Source organism: Schistocerca cancellata, chromosome 3, assembly GCF_023864275.1.
Source record: "Schistocerca cancellata isolate TAMUIC-IGC-003103 chromosome 3, iqSchCanc2.1, whole genome shotgun sequence".
NCBI lineage: Eukaryota > Metazoa > Arthropoda > Insecta > Orthoptera > Acrididae > Schistocerca > Schistocerca cancellata.
In genome coordinates this window covers 120,519,033-120,537,777 of record NC_064628.1, presented here as the reverse complement: position 1 = coordinate 120,537,777, position 18,745 = coordinate 120,519,033, and the positions used below count along the sequence as shown (strand labels likewise).

The 18,745-nt window shown below is 40.6% G+C and overlaps 1 protein-coding gene across 1 annotated transcript in view; it reads right to left on the bottom strand.

Moving 5' to 3' along the window:
• The window catches only part of LOC126177136 (pyridoxal phosphate homeostasis protein), a 71,147-nt gene that overhangs the window by 21,774 nt on the left and 30,628 nt on the right, over positions 1–18,745 (bottom strand). The window contains exon 4 of the mRNA XM_049924408.1: positions 5,939–6,081. Coding sequence (XP_049780365.1) covers positions 5,939–6,081 — 143 coding nt within the window. The remainder of the gene's footprint in view (positions 1–5,938; positions 6,082–18,745) is intronic.

Here is an 18,745-nt window from a genome sequence, read left to right as displayed (position 1 = left end):
TTGGTTACTTTTTTATGGAGAATCCGAATCTGCAATAAAAAATGGTGTTTCCATTTAAGTTTTAAAAGTTGAGACCAGTCCCACCCAAGGGGGCAGGGGCTGGGGGTCACATGTAGTATCATTTGATGTCCCCCTTTGAGCTTACAAACTTGTCTTACCCACTATTTTTACCCGATGTATAGTTTTTCAGTTAATCTCACCCAAAACTTCAGATGAACCACCCTGTATAAAAGGTCAGAAGTAGTCACAATCAAGCTACAGTGGCTCATTAACAAACAGTATTATAAGGTGCTTAAAAATGCTATTAGGAAGGCAAAGAGTAAGCGGTCCTCCAATAGGATAGCTAATTCACAGGATAAAATTAAAACCATATGGTCAGTTCTGAAGGAAGTGTCTGGTCAGCAGCACAATGTCAACGATATCAAGTCAGTTCGCAGCAAAAATATTTCTGTTACTGATAAATCAGGTGTATGTACAGTATTTTCTGAGCATTGCTGGTTAGTTAAATAAAAATTTAGTTTCTACGGGAATCATAAATCTCTCAGAAAATGCCTTTTCGAGTTTGATGTCTGAAATACTCCTCTGTGATTGACAGCGGGGAGATTGAGACAGTAATTAAATCACTGAAGACTCATATGATGGGAATGCCTAGCAGAATATTAAAGTACTATGCTGCACATGTTAGCCCTGTACTTAGCCATATTTGTAATATTTCCTTTAAGAATGGTCTGTTTCCTGAACGACTCAGTAGTAAGCCCACTTTATAGAAAGTTAAAAGGGATCATGTAGATAATTTTAGACCTATTTCTATGCCATCAGTGTTTGCTAAAGTTATTGAAAAGTCTGTATGTAAGGATAATTGATCATTTTATACAAAGATTTGCTACCAAATGTATAGTTCGGCTTTAGAAGTAGTTCAATATCTGAAAATGCTATATTCTCTTTTCTATTTGAAATACTGGATGGATTAAACAAAAGGTTTCGAATGCTAGGCATATTTTTTGCGTTAAATATGGTGTTTGATTGTGTTGATCACAAAATATTGCTCCAGAAGTTGGACCACTATGGAATACAGGAAGTAGCTCACAATTGGTTCACCTCTTACTTTGACAACAGATAGCTAAAGGTCATTATTCACAGTGTTGAGAATGGCTGTGATGTTGGGTCTGAGTGGGGTATGGTCAAATACGGGGTGTCCCAGGCATTCGCATTGGGGCCACTCCTGTTCCTTAGTTATCTAAATGATATGCCGTCTAGTATTACAGGTAACTCTAAAATATTTCTGTTTGCTAATGACACTAGCTTGGTAGTAAAGGATGTTGTGTGCAACATTGGCTAAGTTTCAAATAGTGCAGTTCATGACCTAAGTTCATGGCTTGCAGAAAATAAACTAACACTAAATCGCAGTAAGACTCAGTTTTTACAGTTTCTAACACACAATTCAACAAAACCTGACATTTTAATTTCACAGAGGGGGCATATGATTAGTGAAACTGAACAGTTCAAATTTCTAGGTGTTCAGACAGATAGTAAACTGTTGTGGGAGACCCACGTTCAGGATCTTGTTCAAAGACTTTAGGCAGTTCGGGCGGTAAGTGGTGTAAGTTCGCGAAACTCTTGTCGACAGCTGTTCACTAGTCTGGGTACTTTGACATTGCCCTCTCAATACATATACAAGGTGTGACTGGAAAGTTTTAAGAATGGGCTTGTAATTGTACAATGGTGGTACTTACATGCTACTGTGATGCATCTCCTTCAAAATAGTCCCCTCTGACTGAATACACCAACTCCAACAGTGTTTCCACCTTTGGAAACATTCTTAAAGTGTGTTAAGGATGCTCTCCATATGTGCCTGGATGTCTTCAATCGAGTCAAATCACTTCCCTTTCAGTGAAAATTTCACTTTAGGAAACAGGCAGAAGTCTGCAGAGGACAAATCAATGGAATATGGCAGTTGTTGAAGCACAGTAATTTTAAATTTGGTCAAAAATTCAATGATGGAGAAGGCATAATGAGGCAGAGCACTGTCATGGTGTAGCACCCAAACTCCTGTCTTTCCACAATGCAGGCTTTTTCTTCCACACCTTTTCGCACAAGCACTCAAGGACACATTTGTAGTATTCTTGGTTAATTGTCTGTCCTCCAGGGGTAAATTCATGATGCACAATACCGGTAGGATCGAAAAAAGTCACCAACATTGTCTTCACCTTCGATAGACTTTGCCGTCCTCCTTTTGTCATGGTGAACCTCTGGAGTCTTCCACTGCGAAGACTGTACTTTGGTTTCATGATCATATCCATATATCCATGATTCGTTGCCTGTAATTACCCAATTTAACAAATCTGGATCATTTTTAGTCCGATTAATCAGTTCTTGGCACACTTCAGGTTGGTATTGTCTCTGGTCACTTGACAACACTTTTGGAATGAATTTTGCAGACACTGGACCCATGTTAAGATCTTCAGATAAAATTGACTGAACTGCATAGATACTTAAGTTTATCAGCCATCTGTACGATCAGAGTGCACTAAGTTGCGAACTTTCACAACATTTTCACTCGTTTTTGAGGTGGAAGGATGGCCGGACCGTGGTTCATCTTGAAATGATTCGCGGCCATTTTTAAATCTGTTGAACCAGACCAAACATTTGACTGGCTCATACAATTATCTCCAAAAGCTTTTTTTAATAGTTCGTAAGTCCCAGAAGCTAATTTTCCAGTTTTAAAACAAAATTTCACACAAACACATTGGTCCGTTTTTATGTCCATTTTCACGTAGAAAGAATCAGGCAACAAGCCTTAACAGACCCTCACTCTCCAGCTGCCACAATGAACTGAATAAAGAAAATGCAGTTTCCTGTCAGAGGGCATTCAATTCAAAGGCTTTCCAATCACACCTTGTATATTATTTACTGTTGTTTCTTGTTATCAATATCAGCTTATTACCACGAATTAACAGTTTTCACTCAGTTAATACTCAGCAGAAACCAAGTCTGCATTTGGATCACACTTCCTAAACTCTTGTGCAGAAAGGTGTGCAGTATGCTGCTGCATCCATTTTCAATAAGCTACCACTAGAATTCAAAAATCTTAGCAGTAATCCACATGCTTTCAAATCAAAACTGAAGAGTTTCCTCATGAGTTACTCCTATTCTGTTGAAGAGTTCCTTGAAAAATTAAGCTGATTCTTGCTGCGTTGTTGATTGTGTTTACTTAAACTTATGGCTTGACTTTTTTTTTGGGTTAATAAACATTTTGTTTTATCTATTATTACTTTTATGTTGTAATTTCATGTACTGACAAGTCCCATGACCTTTGAGATTTGCTCCTCAATTTGGTCCAACGGAACTACACGTGTACATAAATAACCAGAAAATGAAGTGCCAAGTGGAGAAATCAGAACATTTCTGACAGTCTTATGTTTGAGTTCAACAGCCAGGTGAAAGCAGCCGAGGCAGCCAGAAACATTTACGTCGTGTATGGAGATAATGCCACTGGACAGTGCGCAACAAGAAAATAGTTTCCTAATCTTACAGAGGATTGTTTTGACATTAGTGACTCTCCATGTTCAGGAAGGCCTTCTGGGTTTGATGAAGATAGTTTAAACATATAAATCCACAATGATCCACATCAGTGTATCGAGAACTGGCAAATGTGATGAACAGTGTTTTTTCCACCATTGTGCAACATATGCATGCAATTCAACAATCAGGTGTATGAGTACAGCATGCTCTAAGCTAAAAATCACTAAAATCAGCAAGTGGCCAAAAGTGCACCTCTGATTGCTCATCATCAATTGGTTTGTGAACACCAACCTCTCCTACCCTGCATCATTACTGGTGACAAGAATTGGTGCCTATACAAACATAAGGAAAATAAAGGAATGGTTGAGCACAAACGAATCAGCAACTCCATGTACAAAGATCTGTGTGCATCCACAAAGAAAAATATGTATCAGGTGGAACAGCAATGGTGTGTGTACTACAAACTGCTTCCCTGAGGTGTAACCATCACTGATGACATTTATTGTGAACACCTGAAATGTCCTGCAGACACAATCCATGAACAATGATCAGGAAGACTGTGTAAGTGAAGCTCCACAAAGATAGCTCTGCCCCCATTACACTACACTGACAAAAAAACAGTATACAGATTTATACAATGTTGTATATAGTGAAGGAGAATATATTATTAATGACAAAGCCCATGTTGTATTTATTAAACTTGTGGGAAAATGCTAAAAATGTACGCACCACCACAATATAAGTACAAGCTGAAAGTGCACTTACAGTGTCCACAATTCTGATGCTGCATGTTGCTATTAACAATTCATTAATTTTCACCATAGCCAAACAGGTTTGAATGTACAGTACCCGATCAGAATCACGCAATTCTATTAATCTTGGTTGTCAAAAATATCCCCCCTCCCCCCACTCTCCCCACCAAATACGCCATGATTTTTGAGCAATAATGAAATCTTATAATCTTTGTTGTTGTTTGTGATTTGATTGTTTTTCCTTCTTCTCCTTCTCCTCCCCCTCCTCCTCCTCCACTTCTGGATATGTTGCAGTTTCCGAGGTGGTGGTTAGAGTGGCACCACTGAGCACAGCTTCAACTGATACAAGTGAAATGAGCAGCAAAGATATTGTCATTTGTAACATAAATGATTTCCAAAGTAGTGGTTATGGTGAGACCAAATGGCTCAGCTTAAAATGCTGTGAGTTAAACAAAATAACAGCTAACTGCATTTACAAAGCATAGGAAACTATAAACAAGCAATGTGACTGGCTATCTACATCTGACTTATGATTCTTTGTGTTCACTTATTCATCCTGTGAACAGTTACCAAAAGCAGGATGCAACGTAAAAGTGTCGACATTGTAAGTGCACTTTTACCCACAGCAAACACACTGCCCAATCTCAATGCTTGCTATGAAATCTCTGCATCTGGAAGAAATTGAGGGCACACAATACATGGAAAGAAGAGTGAGACGACAGGCATTGAGGCTGCCAGTACTATAATCTTCAACTGGCTCCTCCTTTAAATCATGGTTTAGGACTGGACTTGCAGTAGGTATACAACAGCCATCACGGAAACTTCTCCAATTAATACCGCAGATATATCACAAACTCCAAAACTTGTTCAAGCAATTCAACATATGCTAATTTAAATCTCATATCCTTTTCACATAAGCAATATTACAGTTATCGAGTCACAATGTGCAAGACACTAAACAATTTAAAAGATTGGTTTCCTACAATAATAAACACCATTATCTTATAACAAAACAGACAACTTAACACAAGTATATATTTTGTGCAGGTGATACTCCACAGCTCATAAGTATTTGAGAAACATGTAGCAGCTGCCAAGATCTACTGATAAATAATTCATTCAGGTATCCCATTGACCAAAAAGTAGAACAAAACTGTCAATGCAACGTTATGTGGTGCACATGCTCACAAAACCTACCGAAGTCAGGAAGTGCATGACATACTAACAGGTTCTGTGAGCATGTACATCCACATACTGTTCCACTGACAGTTAAAAGTATCTTGTGTATTCTCTCCGTCAGTATGCAGGATACCCGATGACAACATGCAGATCAAAACAGCTCCTGACACTTGAAATATGTTTTTCAAGAACTTGCATAAGCATTACAATTTTTTTTAACTGTATCTTGCACGTATAACTGAGTGTCTATATTCAAGAAGAGTTTTCAGAACAATTTCCACTAAATGTATTTCCCTGCCTCAACCTATATCAGCAATGTTTGTTGTTATTTAGCAAGATGTGTGGTTAAGATGTTAACAGCTACAATATGTCCTGTGTATCCTTTCACATTTTTTAAATCTTCAAATGTACCACATATGCTTGCTTCACTGTACGTACATCAAACCTCAACAAAAATAAAATAAATGAGTAAAAGCAGAACTTACAAGAAAGTCAGGATTTGGGCCCAAAGCTGTATCATAGCCATATATGCCAATTGTCATCAAACCAACAAATTCCAGATTCTGACAGGAATCTTTAACGTATTTCACGACTGACACAGCCTCTTCTGGTTCACATCCACTTTTCTCTGGAAAAATTAAGCTAATGTCAGAATTCTATCGGTTGTAGGAATATCAAAAGCTGCAAGCTTAATGAAGTTGTACTATTACACGACAACTTTGAAAATCATAAAAGTAAACATATACTGTAATAAAAGTAAAAGGTACAATCAGATTAGTTATTAGTGTCGAATGCTAGCCAATTACAAAATATACTAATTGCAGGAAGTGAGCGTTTTATATAAGCTTTGTTAAAAATACATTGTGTAGTAAATTAGATGGAATCAATACTTTATATTTTTCTGCACCACAAATCAGTGAAGGCATGGATTTGGGGAGTTCTTGAAATTTTGCATGGCTATGGCCAGAAGGTAGAAGCAAGTGACCAGAGGATATGTCAGGTAGTACGCACTGGCAATGTTTATATTAAGTTAATAGTTCTGCAAGGCAGATTTATGACACCACTTACAGGCACTACAATCAAGAGTGGAGATGGGTGTGGAGTAATCAGGCGCACACAGGGCACTGACATACTATGAAAAACTTGTACGTTGCAGCTACAACAGTGCTTAATCTGTATGCAGGGGCCAGAGAAAGCTGATGTTATAATTATTAAGGAACACTCCAGTCATCCCCTCCAGAGGGACTACATCAGAGGCGTAGGAAAAGGAGTATAAATAAGGGAGCCCAGAGACTTGAGTGAGTAGCCATGTTGCTATTCTGTCTGTGTCTGGAACTGGAGAGAATGACTATTTTTTAAGTTACAGGCCAACCACTATGACCAACTGGACCACTGAATCAACCACCACACACTGCTTTATGGACAAGCAACAGCTGTAGTGAAGTGCGTCCAAAACTTGGCTCTGCACTGCTGTGGTGAGCATTCGCACTGATGCCCATATGCATGCCGCACTGTCATCGCCTGGATCAGCTGAGGCAGTGCGTATCCTTCGATGGAATAAAGTCAATGCCATACTTGCCTATTTATCTCTGCATGCCCCGGCGTGATTCACCCCTCTCTCCTATCTGTCAATTATCCTGTCGCATTACACCCCACAAGGCTGACAGTCATAACCATTTAGTGCCAAGAGTGGTTGTTTCACTTCCCAACATGAAAAGTTGGGTTGCAATGTGTTCAATGATGTCCGGTGCTACTGTTTGGCGAGAGCGTTGGTTTTGGTGAGATGAGCCATTGGCACTTGACATGGATTTGGTGGTATCAGCTCAGCACAATGTGGTGTGGCGAGTCTGGCTTAATTTATGTTATTTTTCATGTTTGCTCTTGGTGTCAGAGTTAAATGTGTGAGCTGGGGTATGCAATGTTTAGAGTTACTTTTGTGAAGCCACAGGAAACTGTGGACTTATCTATGTTTACAGGTAATGGTGGACATGATAATTTAATGTCAGTAAGGTGCCCAGTTGTAATTTGACTGGACACGATTTGCCATGTACCAGACCTATAATAGCTGCTTGTTCTGTGTGTATGCGAACTGGTTATCTGGCAGGTAGCAGTACTGAGTGTACGTGGGCAATGATTTGCTGGAAGAATCAATTTGTGGTTAGGTTTTCGTGTGTGGGATGGTTAAATGGAAGTTTGTGGTTTTTTAAAATTTCTTTTTGAACTGTTGAATTAAGGTAGAAGTAGATCGTACAAAATGGTGGAAACACATGCTACTACTACACTACCATGGAAGCAGTTCTTGCTTTAACTCTGTGACTGCACATGTTAACAGAGGAACTGGGGCAAGAGAGGCAGAGAAATTTTGAACTTAATAGTGAGCTAGAAGCTTCAATTGGAGTCAGATGAAAATAAGTCTGGACTAAGAGTACCTTCAGTTCCTCATGACCTGCATTAATTAATCCCATTTTGGGCAAGGCAATGGAGGACGTGGCAGTTTTTATTATGGGTGTTAGGGATGCTGTGGGAGCACATGGGTGGTAAGTTGAGATAACCCCACATGTTGCTAGTATGTGGTTCGTAGGGGGACACCAAAAAAGCATAAACGTTTTGAGAGTGGGCTGCTAGACTGTGCCAGCAACAACACACACACACACACACACACACACACACACACACACACACACACACACACACACACACACACACACAGAGAGAGAGAGAGAGAGAGAGAGAGAGAGAGAGAGAGAGAGAGAGAGAGAGAGAGAGAGGGGGGGGGGGGGGGACAATGTTGGAACAAAACAAAGAGTGGACCACCAGGTGTTTGCTTCTGAAATCAGGTGTTAGATGTGTTCGGGAGGGGCATGTAAGGAAGCAATGCAGACAACCAGAATGTGTGTGGTGGAGTGGGCCACAGGGTACCTAACTAGAAATAGGTAAGATGGGAAGCACCATTAATAGAAACAGCTGTTAAACACAAATGGAAGTGCTTCGACCCTTTGAAGGTAGTCCTGATAGACCTTAACAATACACAAGTTAGTGTACAGACATAATGCTGCTTGATGAATGGCAGGAAACATTCTTTTTATAGATACCGAGGCACATGTATCCATTGTAAGTATGGACTTCATAGGAAAGGGGAGACTGGGGCCATGACATGATGTAGGTTATGTGTGGTTGGCAATAATAGTGTGGAACAATTGGATACAGCTGTACACGAGTTTGCAGTTGGGAAAACTAAGTTCAGCAAATGTTGTAAGTACTGTCATGCATAAGCTAAGATTATGCACTGATTCTCAGGCTAGGGTTTCTCGACAGACATCCATGGTACGGTTGATCTTTGGCAACCCACAGGAGGATTCAGTGTGACTATTTCAATTGGGGGAAACAGTTGGTACTGAGGCAATGGTGCAAGGTTCACTTATGGTTAGGGTTAGACCACCTGAACTGCGTACATTTTCAGTAAAGACTGATCAGTAGGACAAAATACCAGCAGTTACGGGGAAGATAGTGTGAGTTTCAGGGATACCAATTTGCCAAGAGAAACATTATATATGGCTGAAACCCTCTTACGCAATGAACAGCCAGGTAGTTCACATGTTTTGTGAAGTGGAGTTTGGTGCATGTGTGACATTTATGGGGAATGGACAATTCTGATTAGATGGACAACTTTGACAGAGGGGAGGTGATTCTGACAAATAGTGCAGTAACAGTCACTCTGGAAGTCTTGTAAACATGCGGACTTCAATAGGTTGAGTCTAGAGGAAAGCCTCAAGCAAACCGTCAACATGGAAGTGTTGCAAGGGAAAAGGGGTCACAAAGGACAGTGATCAAAAAGCCATGGAAAATTTGTTGCTGAGGTTTAATGATTTATTCTGGATAAGAAAATATGCATGTTGTTGTTGTTGTTGTTGTTGTTGTTGTCGTCTTCAGTCCTGAGACTGGTTTGATGCAGCTCTCCATGCGACTATCCTGTGCAAGCTTCTTCATCTCCCAGTACCCACTGCAACCTACATCCTTCTGAATATGATTAGTGTATTCGTCTTTTGGTCTCCCTCTACGATTTTTACCCTCCACACTGCCCTCCAATACTAAACTGGTGATCCCTTGAGAGGCCTCAAGGCCGAACATGTCCTACCAACCGATCCCTTCTTCTTGTCAAGTTGTGCCACAAACTTCTCTTCTCCCCAATCCCATTAAATACCTCCTCATTAGTTACATGATCTACCCATCTAATCTTCAGCATTCTTCTGTAGCACCATATTTCCATAGCTTCTATTCTCTTCTTAGTTATTGTCCATGTTTCACTTCCATACATGGCTGCACTCCATACAAATACTTTCAGAAACGACTTCCTGACACTTAAATCTATACTCGATGTTAACAAATTTCTCTTCTTCAGAAACGCTTTCCTTGCCATTGCCAGTCTACATTTTATATCCTCCCTACTTCGACCATCATCAGTTATTTTGCTCCCCAAATAGCAAAACTCCTTTACTACTTTAAGTGTCTCATTTCCTAATCTAATTCCCTCAGCATCATCCGACTTAATTCGACTACATTCCATTAGTCTCGTTTTGCTTTTGTTGATGTTCATCTTATATCCTCCTTTCATGACACTGTCCATTCTGTTCATCTGCTCTTCCAAGTCCTTTGCGTCTCTGACAGAATTACAATGTCATCGGCGAACCTCAAAGATTTTATTTCTTCTCCATGGATTTTAATACCTACTCTGAATTTTTCCTTTTGTTTCCTTCACTGCTTGCTCAATATACAGATCGAACAACATTGGGGAGAGGCTACAACCCTGTCTCACTCCCTTCCTAACCATTGCTTCCCTTTCATGTCCCTCGACTCGTATAACTGCCATCTGGTTTCTGTACAAATTGTAAACAGCCTTTCGCTCCCTGTATTTTACCCCTGCCACCTTCAGAATTTGAGAGAGAGTATTCCAGTCAACATTGTCAAAAGCTTTCTCTAAGTCTACAAATGCTAGAAACGTAGGTTTGCCCTTCCTTAATCTAGCTTCTAAGATGAGTCGTAGGGACAGTATTGCCTCACGTGTTCCAACATTTCTACGGAATCCAAACTGACCTTCCCCAAGGTCGGCTTCTACCAGTTTTTCCATTTGTCTGTAAAGAATTCACGTTAGTATTTTGCAGCCGTGACTTATTAAACTGATTGTTCGGTAATTTTCAAATCTGTCAACACCTGCGTTCTTTGGGATTGGAATTATTATATTCTTCTTGAAGCCCGAGGGTATTTCGCCTGTCTCATACATCTTGCTCACCAGATGGTAGAGTTTTGTCAGGACTGGCCCTCCCAAGTCTAACTATAGTTTTAATGGAATGTTGTCTACTCCCGGGGCCTTGTTTCGACTCAGGTCTTTCAGTGCTCTGTCAAACTCTTCATGCAGTATCGTATCTCCCATTTCATCTTCATCTACATCCTCTTCCATTTCTATAACATTGCCCTCAAGTACATCGCCCTTGTATAGACCCTCTATATACTCCTTCCACCTTTCTGCTTTCCCTTCTTTGCTTAGAACTGGGTTTCCATCTGAGCTCTTGATATTCATTTCTTTCATTTCTTACCCCCAATCCATATTCACCTATTACGTTTGCTTCTCTCCCTTTTCCTACTGCCGAATTCCAGTCAGCCATGACTATTAAATTTTCGCCTCCCTTCAATATCTGAATAATTTCTTTAATTTCATCATACATTTCTTCAATTTCTTTGTCATCTGCAGAGCTATTTGGCATATAAACTTGTACTAGTGTAGTAGGTGTGGGCTTCGTATCTATCTTGGCCACAATAATGCGTTCACTATGCTGTTTGTAGTAGCTTACCCGCACTCCTATTTTTTTTATTCATTATTAAACTGACTCCTGCATTACCCCTATTTGATTTTGTATTTATAACCTTGTATTCGCCTGACCAAAAGTCTTGTTCTCCTGCCACCGAACTTCACTAATTCCCACTATAACTTTAACCTATGGATTTCCCTTTTCAAATTTTCTAACCTACCTGCCCGATTAAGGGATCTGACATTCCACACTCCGATCCGTAGAACGCCAGTTTTCTTTGTCCTGATAATGACGTCGTCCTGAGTAGTCCCCGCCCGGAAATCTGAATGGGGGACTATTTTACCTCCGGAATATTTTACCCAAGAGGACGCCATCATCATTTAACCATACAGTAAAGCTGCATGGCCTCGGGAAAAATTACGGCTGTAGTTTCCCCTTGCTTTCAGCCGTTCGCAGTACCAGCACAGCAAGGCCGTTTTGGTTAGTGTTACAAGGCCAGATCAGTCCATCATCCAGACTGTTGCCCCTGCAACTACTGAAAAGGCTGCTGCCCCTCTTCAGGAACCACACGTTTGTCTGGCCTCACAACAGATACCCCTCCATTGTGGTTTCACCGACAGTACGGCTATCTGTATCGCTGAGTCACGCAAGCCTCCCCACCAACGGCAAGGTCTATGGTTCTTGGGGGAGGAGGGGGGGGGGGGGGGCAAATATGCATGTTATTCTAATAATAACGCTTGTTCATTTATTTTCAAAATTAATATGAGATTTCGCTTCCACTCAACACAATTATTTATTTCCAAACTTTGGCTTTAAAATATCTGGAAAATCTCGTACCCTCACACTAGTCTCCAATGACTCAGGCAGTAATGTCACTGGGAGGTATAACAACGAAAACAATTTTTTACAGTATAATGTAATTGGGTAGATAAAAAATCTACTGACCAAGTGGTGGCAGAACACACACATAAGAGAAGGCTATAATTAGGCAAGCTTTCAGAGAGTGGCTCCTCCTCCAGACAGAAGGGTTGAGGGGGAAAAAAAGGAGTGAAGGAAAAGGACTGGAGAGGCCTAGGAAAAGGGGTAGAATTTGGACAGGACAACCAGAACTGTGGGTCACCAGAGACTTACTGAGTGGGATGAGAAGGAATGATTAGCTGTTGGGGCCTGCACCGGATGAGATTTGAAAACCTGAGAGCTTAAAGTGGCAGACAGGGTAACTGACAAGACAGAGATTATTACTAAAACATTGTGCACAAGTTTAAGAGTGGAAAGCTGAGTGCATCGTACATAACAGAGGTGGGATGGGGACAGCAAAAAATAGACAGGTAAGAAAATGAAAGATGCAGAAAACTAAAATGGATTGAAGAACATAGTTACTGTGAAGAGATGCTGAGACAGTACAAATAAAGGTAAATTAAGACCAGGTGGGTGGCGAGGACCAAGGACATGTTGCGACACTAGTTCCCACCTATAGAGTTCCGAAAAATTGGTGTCTGGGAGAAGAATCCAGATGGTGCACATTAATTTCTTCCATCTTAGCATTTCTTCACGGTAACTACTCCTTTCTTCCCTCTGATTTAGTTTTCTACATCTCATTTCCTTAACTATGTATATGGATTGGGGGTAAGAAATGAAAGAGGAAGCCGCCTGGTAGAATTTTGCACAGAGCACAACTTAATCATAGCTAACACTTGGTTTAAGAAACATGAAGGAAGGTTGTACAGAGTTTCAGGGAGAGCATGAGGGAACAATTGACACGAATGGGGGAAAGAAATACAGTAGAACAACTATGGGTAGCTTTGAGAGATGAAGTAGTGAAGGCAGCAGAAGATCAAGTAGGTAAAAAGACGAGGGCTAGTAGAAATCCTTGGGTAACAGAAGAAATATTGAATTTAATTGATGAAAGGAGAAAATTTAAAAATGCAGTAAATGAAGCAGGCAAAAAGGAATACAAACGTCTCAAAAGTGAGATTGACAGGAAGTGCAAAATGGCTAAGCAGGGATGGCTAGAGGACAAATGTAAGGATGTAGCAGCTTATCTCACTAGGGGTAAGATAGATACTGCCTACAGGAAAATTAAAGACACATTTGGAGAAAAGAGCTCCAAGAGCTTGCCTAATTATAGCCACCTTTTATGTGTGTATTCTGGCACCACTTGGTGAGTAGACTTTTTATCCAATGTCGCTGGTAGACAGGTGCACACAAGTGAAAGTTGTCATCTGTACGGTCGGATATGTGGACATGTGAAGCGTGTTTGTTTCTGGGGGAAGCAAATAGGATGAGTTGTGGGAAGGAGCTTCTGGCAGCTCTAATTTACTTCCAGAGAGCACAGATTATACTCAATATTGATGCTGGAAACTGTACTGCTGCAAAGGAGCAGGATTGAGTAAACTTGAGCTTCAGAAAAGTGGAATGATTATTAATGGCATGACTTGTGAGGTAATCGGGAAACAAGTGTGAGGGGAAGTTCCACTTGGGAACACTACACTGTTAATTGAGGTATTGTCCTCAACACAAAAATGTTTAAAGTTAAGGTGGTTTAGTGGGAGCCCAATATTAAAGATTCAACATGAATCTTTGCAGAAGCATGGAGCTATGCTGCGCCACTAATGAGTATAGGCATGGATTTGGGGAGCTTTTTAAGATTCTGCGCATCTATAGTTAGAAGGTAGAAATTAAGGACCGATGGATACATTGGGTAGAGGGAACTGGCAATCTTAATATTAAGTAAATGGTTCTGTGAGGCAGGTTTAAGACAGATGAGGAAGCACTGCCTGGCTGACAGTAAATTAAGGTGGGGGAGGTGTGGAGTAATCAGATGCAACAAAGGGCACTGATGTTATACAAAAAAACCATATGTTGGATTTACAAGAGCCCCTAGCAACCTGTATGTGGGGGTCAAAGAGGACTAGAAAAAGGTGACATAATTATTAAGGAACACTCCATATATCACCTCCCGTGCGAATGCATCATAGGCACAGAAAAACAAGTAAGAATAAGGGAGGCCAGAGGTTCAAGGCACACAATTGCGTCACTATTCTGCCCATGCCTTCAACTTGAGATAATGATGATTGTTTAAGCTGCAGGCCAACCACAATGGCTGCCTTGTGATGAATTTCAGTGACCAACCAGCCCGCTGAATCAACTGCCCAGCTCCATTGTACAGACGTGCCGCAGCCGTGGCAGGGCAAGTCCAAAACTGGACACTGCACGGGAGTTGGCAGTGCGGAGGCAGACAGCTTCTGTTCTGCCTGACATCACTGGATCAACTGCATGCCGCTGTCTGCAAGAATGGAGCCGGGGTGTGGTCTCACAGCCTCTCAGGTCCAATGCTGTTATCAATCACCAACCAAGACACCTTGAGCAGCGGACTAGGGTCCCAAGGGTCTACTACAATGACAGCTGCTGGCTGTCACCCTTTGGTGCTTTACATCTTTACATGGGTGACCACAAGTATGCTTGAAGGAATAGCCAACCATGAACCATGCTCCAGAGGATAGACACAGAGATTCCAGCTCAACCGACACACTGCATGGCTGACAGTGTAACACAGATGGATTGTTCAGGTTCCACGCCAGCAGATTCCAACACTGGTGTTTGCACTGACGCACGTATACATGCTTCACCATCATTGCCTGGGTCAGCAGATATACTGTGTATTCTTCAATGGATTAAAATCAATTTCATGCTAGCCTCTGTATCTCTGCACACCCCGGTGTGATTCACCCCTCTATCCCAAACCATCTCTTAGTCGTCCTGGTTCATTAACCCCGAGGCCAAGAGGTCATAACTTGCAACAACATTTACTTCCATACATGAATTACCATTACATGCAACTGGCACAGTAATTATGGATGTTGTGTTAATCAAATGACAAAATAATCTCAATTTTCTGGAAACATTTTTTCTTGATACTAAAAAGAAAAAGCGAGAAAGAAAAATTTGAGCACAGGGAGTAGATCAAGAAAGGAAGACAAGACTTGGAATGCCAACAACCACAACACACGAATTTCACAGAGGTTCTGTACTCTAAATGTTTCCAGCCATTCAATCTTTTTTCTTGCTGCCATTAAATTATTCACACATCCTATTTGCAAGAATCAAATAGGCCATATATTAGTGGATGCTAGACACAGATTGAGAATGTAAAGTAATGAGGTGCAGAAATAGGATCAGACAACTATCTTGTACTGACAAACTATACAATGCAGAAACAGCAGGAGAAGAGGTGCTGATCAGATAATAAATGCACATCTACTGAAAGAGGACCACGTCAATGATAGACACACAACTGAAATATGAAACAGGTCTGGTGTGCACGAAGAAGTGAGAGATGATGTAAACAAGTTATGATGCAAGCTCAAAATCAAACAAAGTGCTGAAACTACTGGAGGAGGAGCAGGGGATGGTTTAGTGATAAGTGTAGAAACACAGTCAACAAGAGAAAATCAGTTAAACTGCTTGGCTGACTAACAAGAAAGAATAAGGCTGGATTTACATGGAGACAGCTAGAAAGGCACGAAAAGTCCTCCAAACAGAAAGCAAGAGTATATAAACAGCAAGATAACATTGGCAGAAAAGGATCAAACTGTAGGTAATACAAGATACTTTTACAGGACAGTCAGGTTCTTCAAAAAGGACTAAATAGACAAAAAGTCGTGTGGGATAAATGATAACAGATGAAAATTAAACCTATATAGGAATGGAAACACTATTTCGAAAAGAAGAAGAATTGTACAGAGAAGGTAGTCACAATACCAACAGCAGAAGATGAACGAGTATGGAAGAGATAGAAGAAACCAGAGAAATGCTGAATAGAGGGAAGATATATATTACAAGAAAGGGTGTATCACCTTATCTGTTTAAACTGGAGGAGAGAAAGTATCCCACAGAATGGAAGCAGCCTGTCATCTACCCAATATTAAAGAAAGGAGACCCAATGAGATGCTGCACCTACAGATGAATTACCTTACTACGCTCAACTTTTAAGATCATGAGCATGTTGTTGCTGAAGTGGCTAACAGCATACATAAGCAAGATTTAGTAACGAAAAATGAACTGTAGACCGGCTACATATAATACTGGAAATGCTACCAAAGGGCTGGAAATTTTGGAGAGATGTTCATTGTATTTTTGTGGACTTCCATAAAGCATATGGACTCCTCTGTTCCCTTCTGTTTAATCTGCTCGAGGAAAGTGCAATGAGAAAGGTAACAAGCCTGGAGACAGGAATACAGCTGGGTAGAAGGATCAACACACTGCCCTATGCAAAATGATGATGTTTTGATAGCACAGAATGAGCTAGATCTAGTCCACATGACAGGAGTGTTAATGGAAGAGGCAATGAGAGCAGGCTTGAAATGGTACCCTCGTGCTTGCCTGATATGTTTTAGCAATGCATGAAAAATGAAACAGAGAACAACTAAGTGGGTGAACAAAAATTAAGATTCAATGCACCATTGGTGAAGTCAGACGACAACATGAGCTCGGATTGGGGAAGAAAATCAAATGAGTCATTGTTCCATTCACTTTAAATGATTCTGAAAAAAACAAATCTCGATCAGTGGTAAACAAGTTGAACAACCATTAACCCTAATGCGAAACAATCATTTTGTCAACTAGTTTATCTGATCAGTCAGCTGTATGAAATGTTGTACAGGAAGATTTTAAATGGCCGCTACTTTACTTGTGAGCAGGGAAAGGTCTAAAATTATTAAACTATTCAGAAGACAAATGACATTTAGGATAAAAATTGAATAAGTAAATAAAATTTAGAGCAAATTGATAAGCATGTTCCTGGTCAGAGAAAAGGTTGCTCAAATTCACTAGCATTAGTAACAACCAATGAGACTGCTGCTAATTGTATTTAAAACTCAACTCAAATCCACAATAATGTCTAGGTATTTTGCTAGCCTTATGAAAAAGATAAGATCGCTACTGAAACAGTTGCAACTGGCACAACAAAAAGGTTGTTCTCATATATTATCATTCAATGTATGATACTAGTTGATCATGTTAAAGCAATACATGGATTTACAATAAACCGGAATGAGGAGATGAAAGAAATGTATTCCAGTTTAATCATCTAATAATATACCGGGTAGTTACAATTAACTGGCAGTGTTCAGAGTGCTGCAGAGCAGGCTGTATACATCACAGGACGCTGAACCATCATGAAGATGTTCATTAATTGCAGTTGCAGAGTATGCTGAAAAAGTAATAGCTCCACTTTCTACCACTAGGTGAAAATACAGCACTGTAAGTGATCAGAGTGTAAAATGTTTCCTGTTCTCACACCAGTATGCTATTTGTAGCTTGACAAAATGTGCTGATTTCTTTTGGGTAGTGACTGTTCACATACAGAATTAAGAAGGCTGAAGTTTTTTGTATGAAACGCCATGGCTATAGAGGAAAAAGACCATGCACTGCTGCTAAAAGTGTTTTATTGGAACAGCAGCAATAGCAGTAACATACTACAGGAATAGCACAAACAAAGAGCTGTGACAAGACCCCAAGATGCCAATAAATGGGCTAAGGAATATGACCAAGAAGTTTGAAGAAACAGGCAAAGTAGGTGGTGCAGCAGGGAGAGGGAGGCAGACCATTTCCATGGCAGTTGTTGAAGTTTCTGTAGCTATAGCCAACCATGCAGCACATGCCCCAAATTCTGCAGCCAGTGTGAAGCTGTCATGGGAATTTTCCTGCCCCTGGTCAACAGTTCAAAAAATTTTGCAGCACTTTTTACACTGCTATCCCTACAAGTTTCAGAATGTACACCAAATGAAGCCCTAAGGTAGACTACTATGCTATGACTTTGCCCTTCATTTCTTGATATGGTTGGAAATGAATTACATCCAGAGAATATTCTTTGAACAGACGAGGCACACTGTACTCTGCATGGTGCCCTGAATGCACAAAACTGTCACATATGTGATTCTACTAAACCACATGTTGTGCAGAACACCCACTGTACTCAGCTTACGTGACTGTGTGATGTCATTTCAAAAACTCCTCCATTCTCCGTCCGGTTTTCTTCAAGGAGACGACACCTCATACGCCTGTTATGTTTATGGTGACATCTGCATATTATAAGAACCACCTTGTGCAACATTTGATTCCAGTTCTGCAAGAACCCAACAGTGTCCACACCACCATTTTCATGTGAGAAGGGGTGACACCACATGTAATTTCCCAGATGAAAGAATTGCTTTGAGGAACCTTTGGTAATGACCACATCATCTCCAGGCAGTTTCAGGATGTGTGGCCTTCTGGATCTCCAAGCTAAATCCATGTGACTTCTGGTTGTGGGAATACAGGAAAGATTGTGTGTATCAGGGGCACATCCAGACAATTCCTGATCTGAAGACTAGCGAACATCATCATCTCACACTGATTACATCGAATAGCCTGCGAGCAACTGCTGACCATGCAGTGTTACAGCTAAAGTATGTTGCCTAGCTGGAAGACATGTTTTTACTTGTTCTA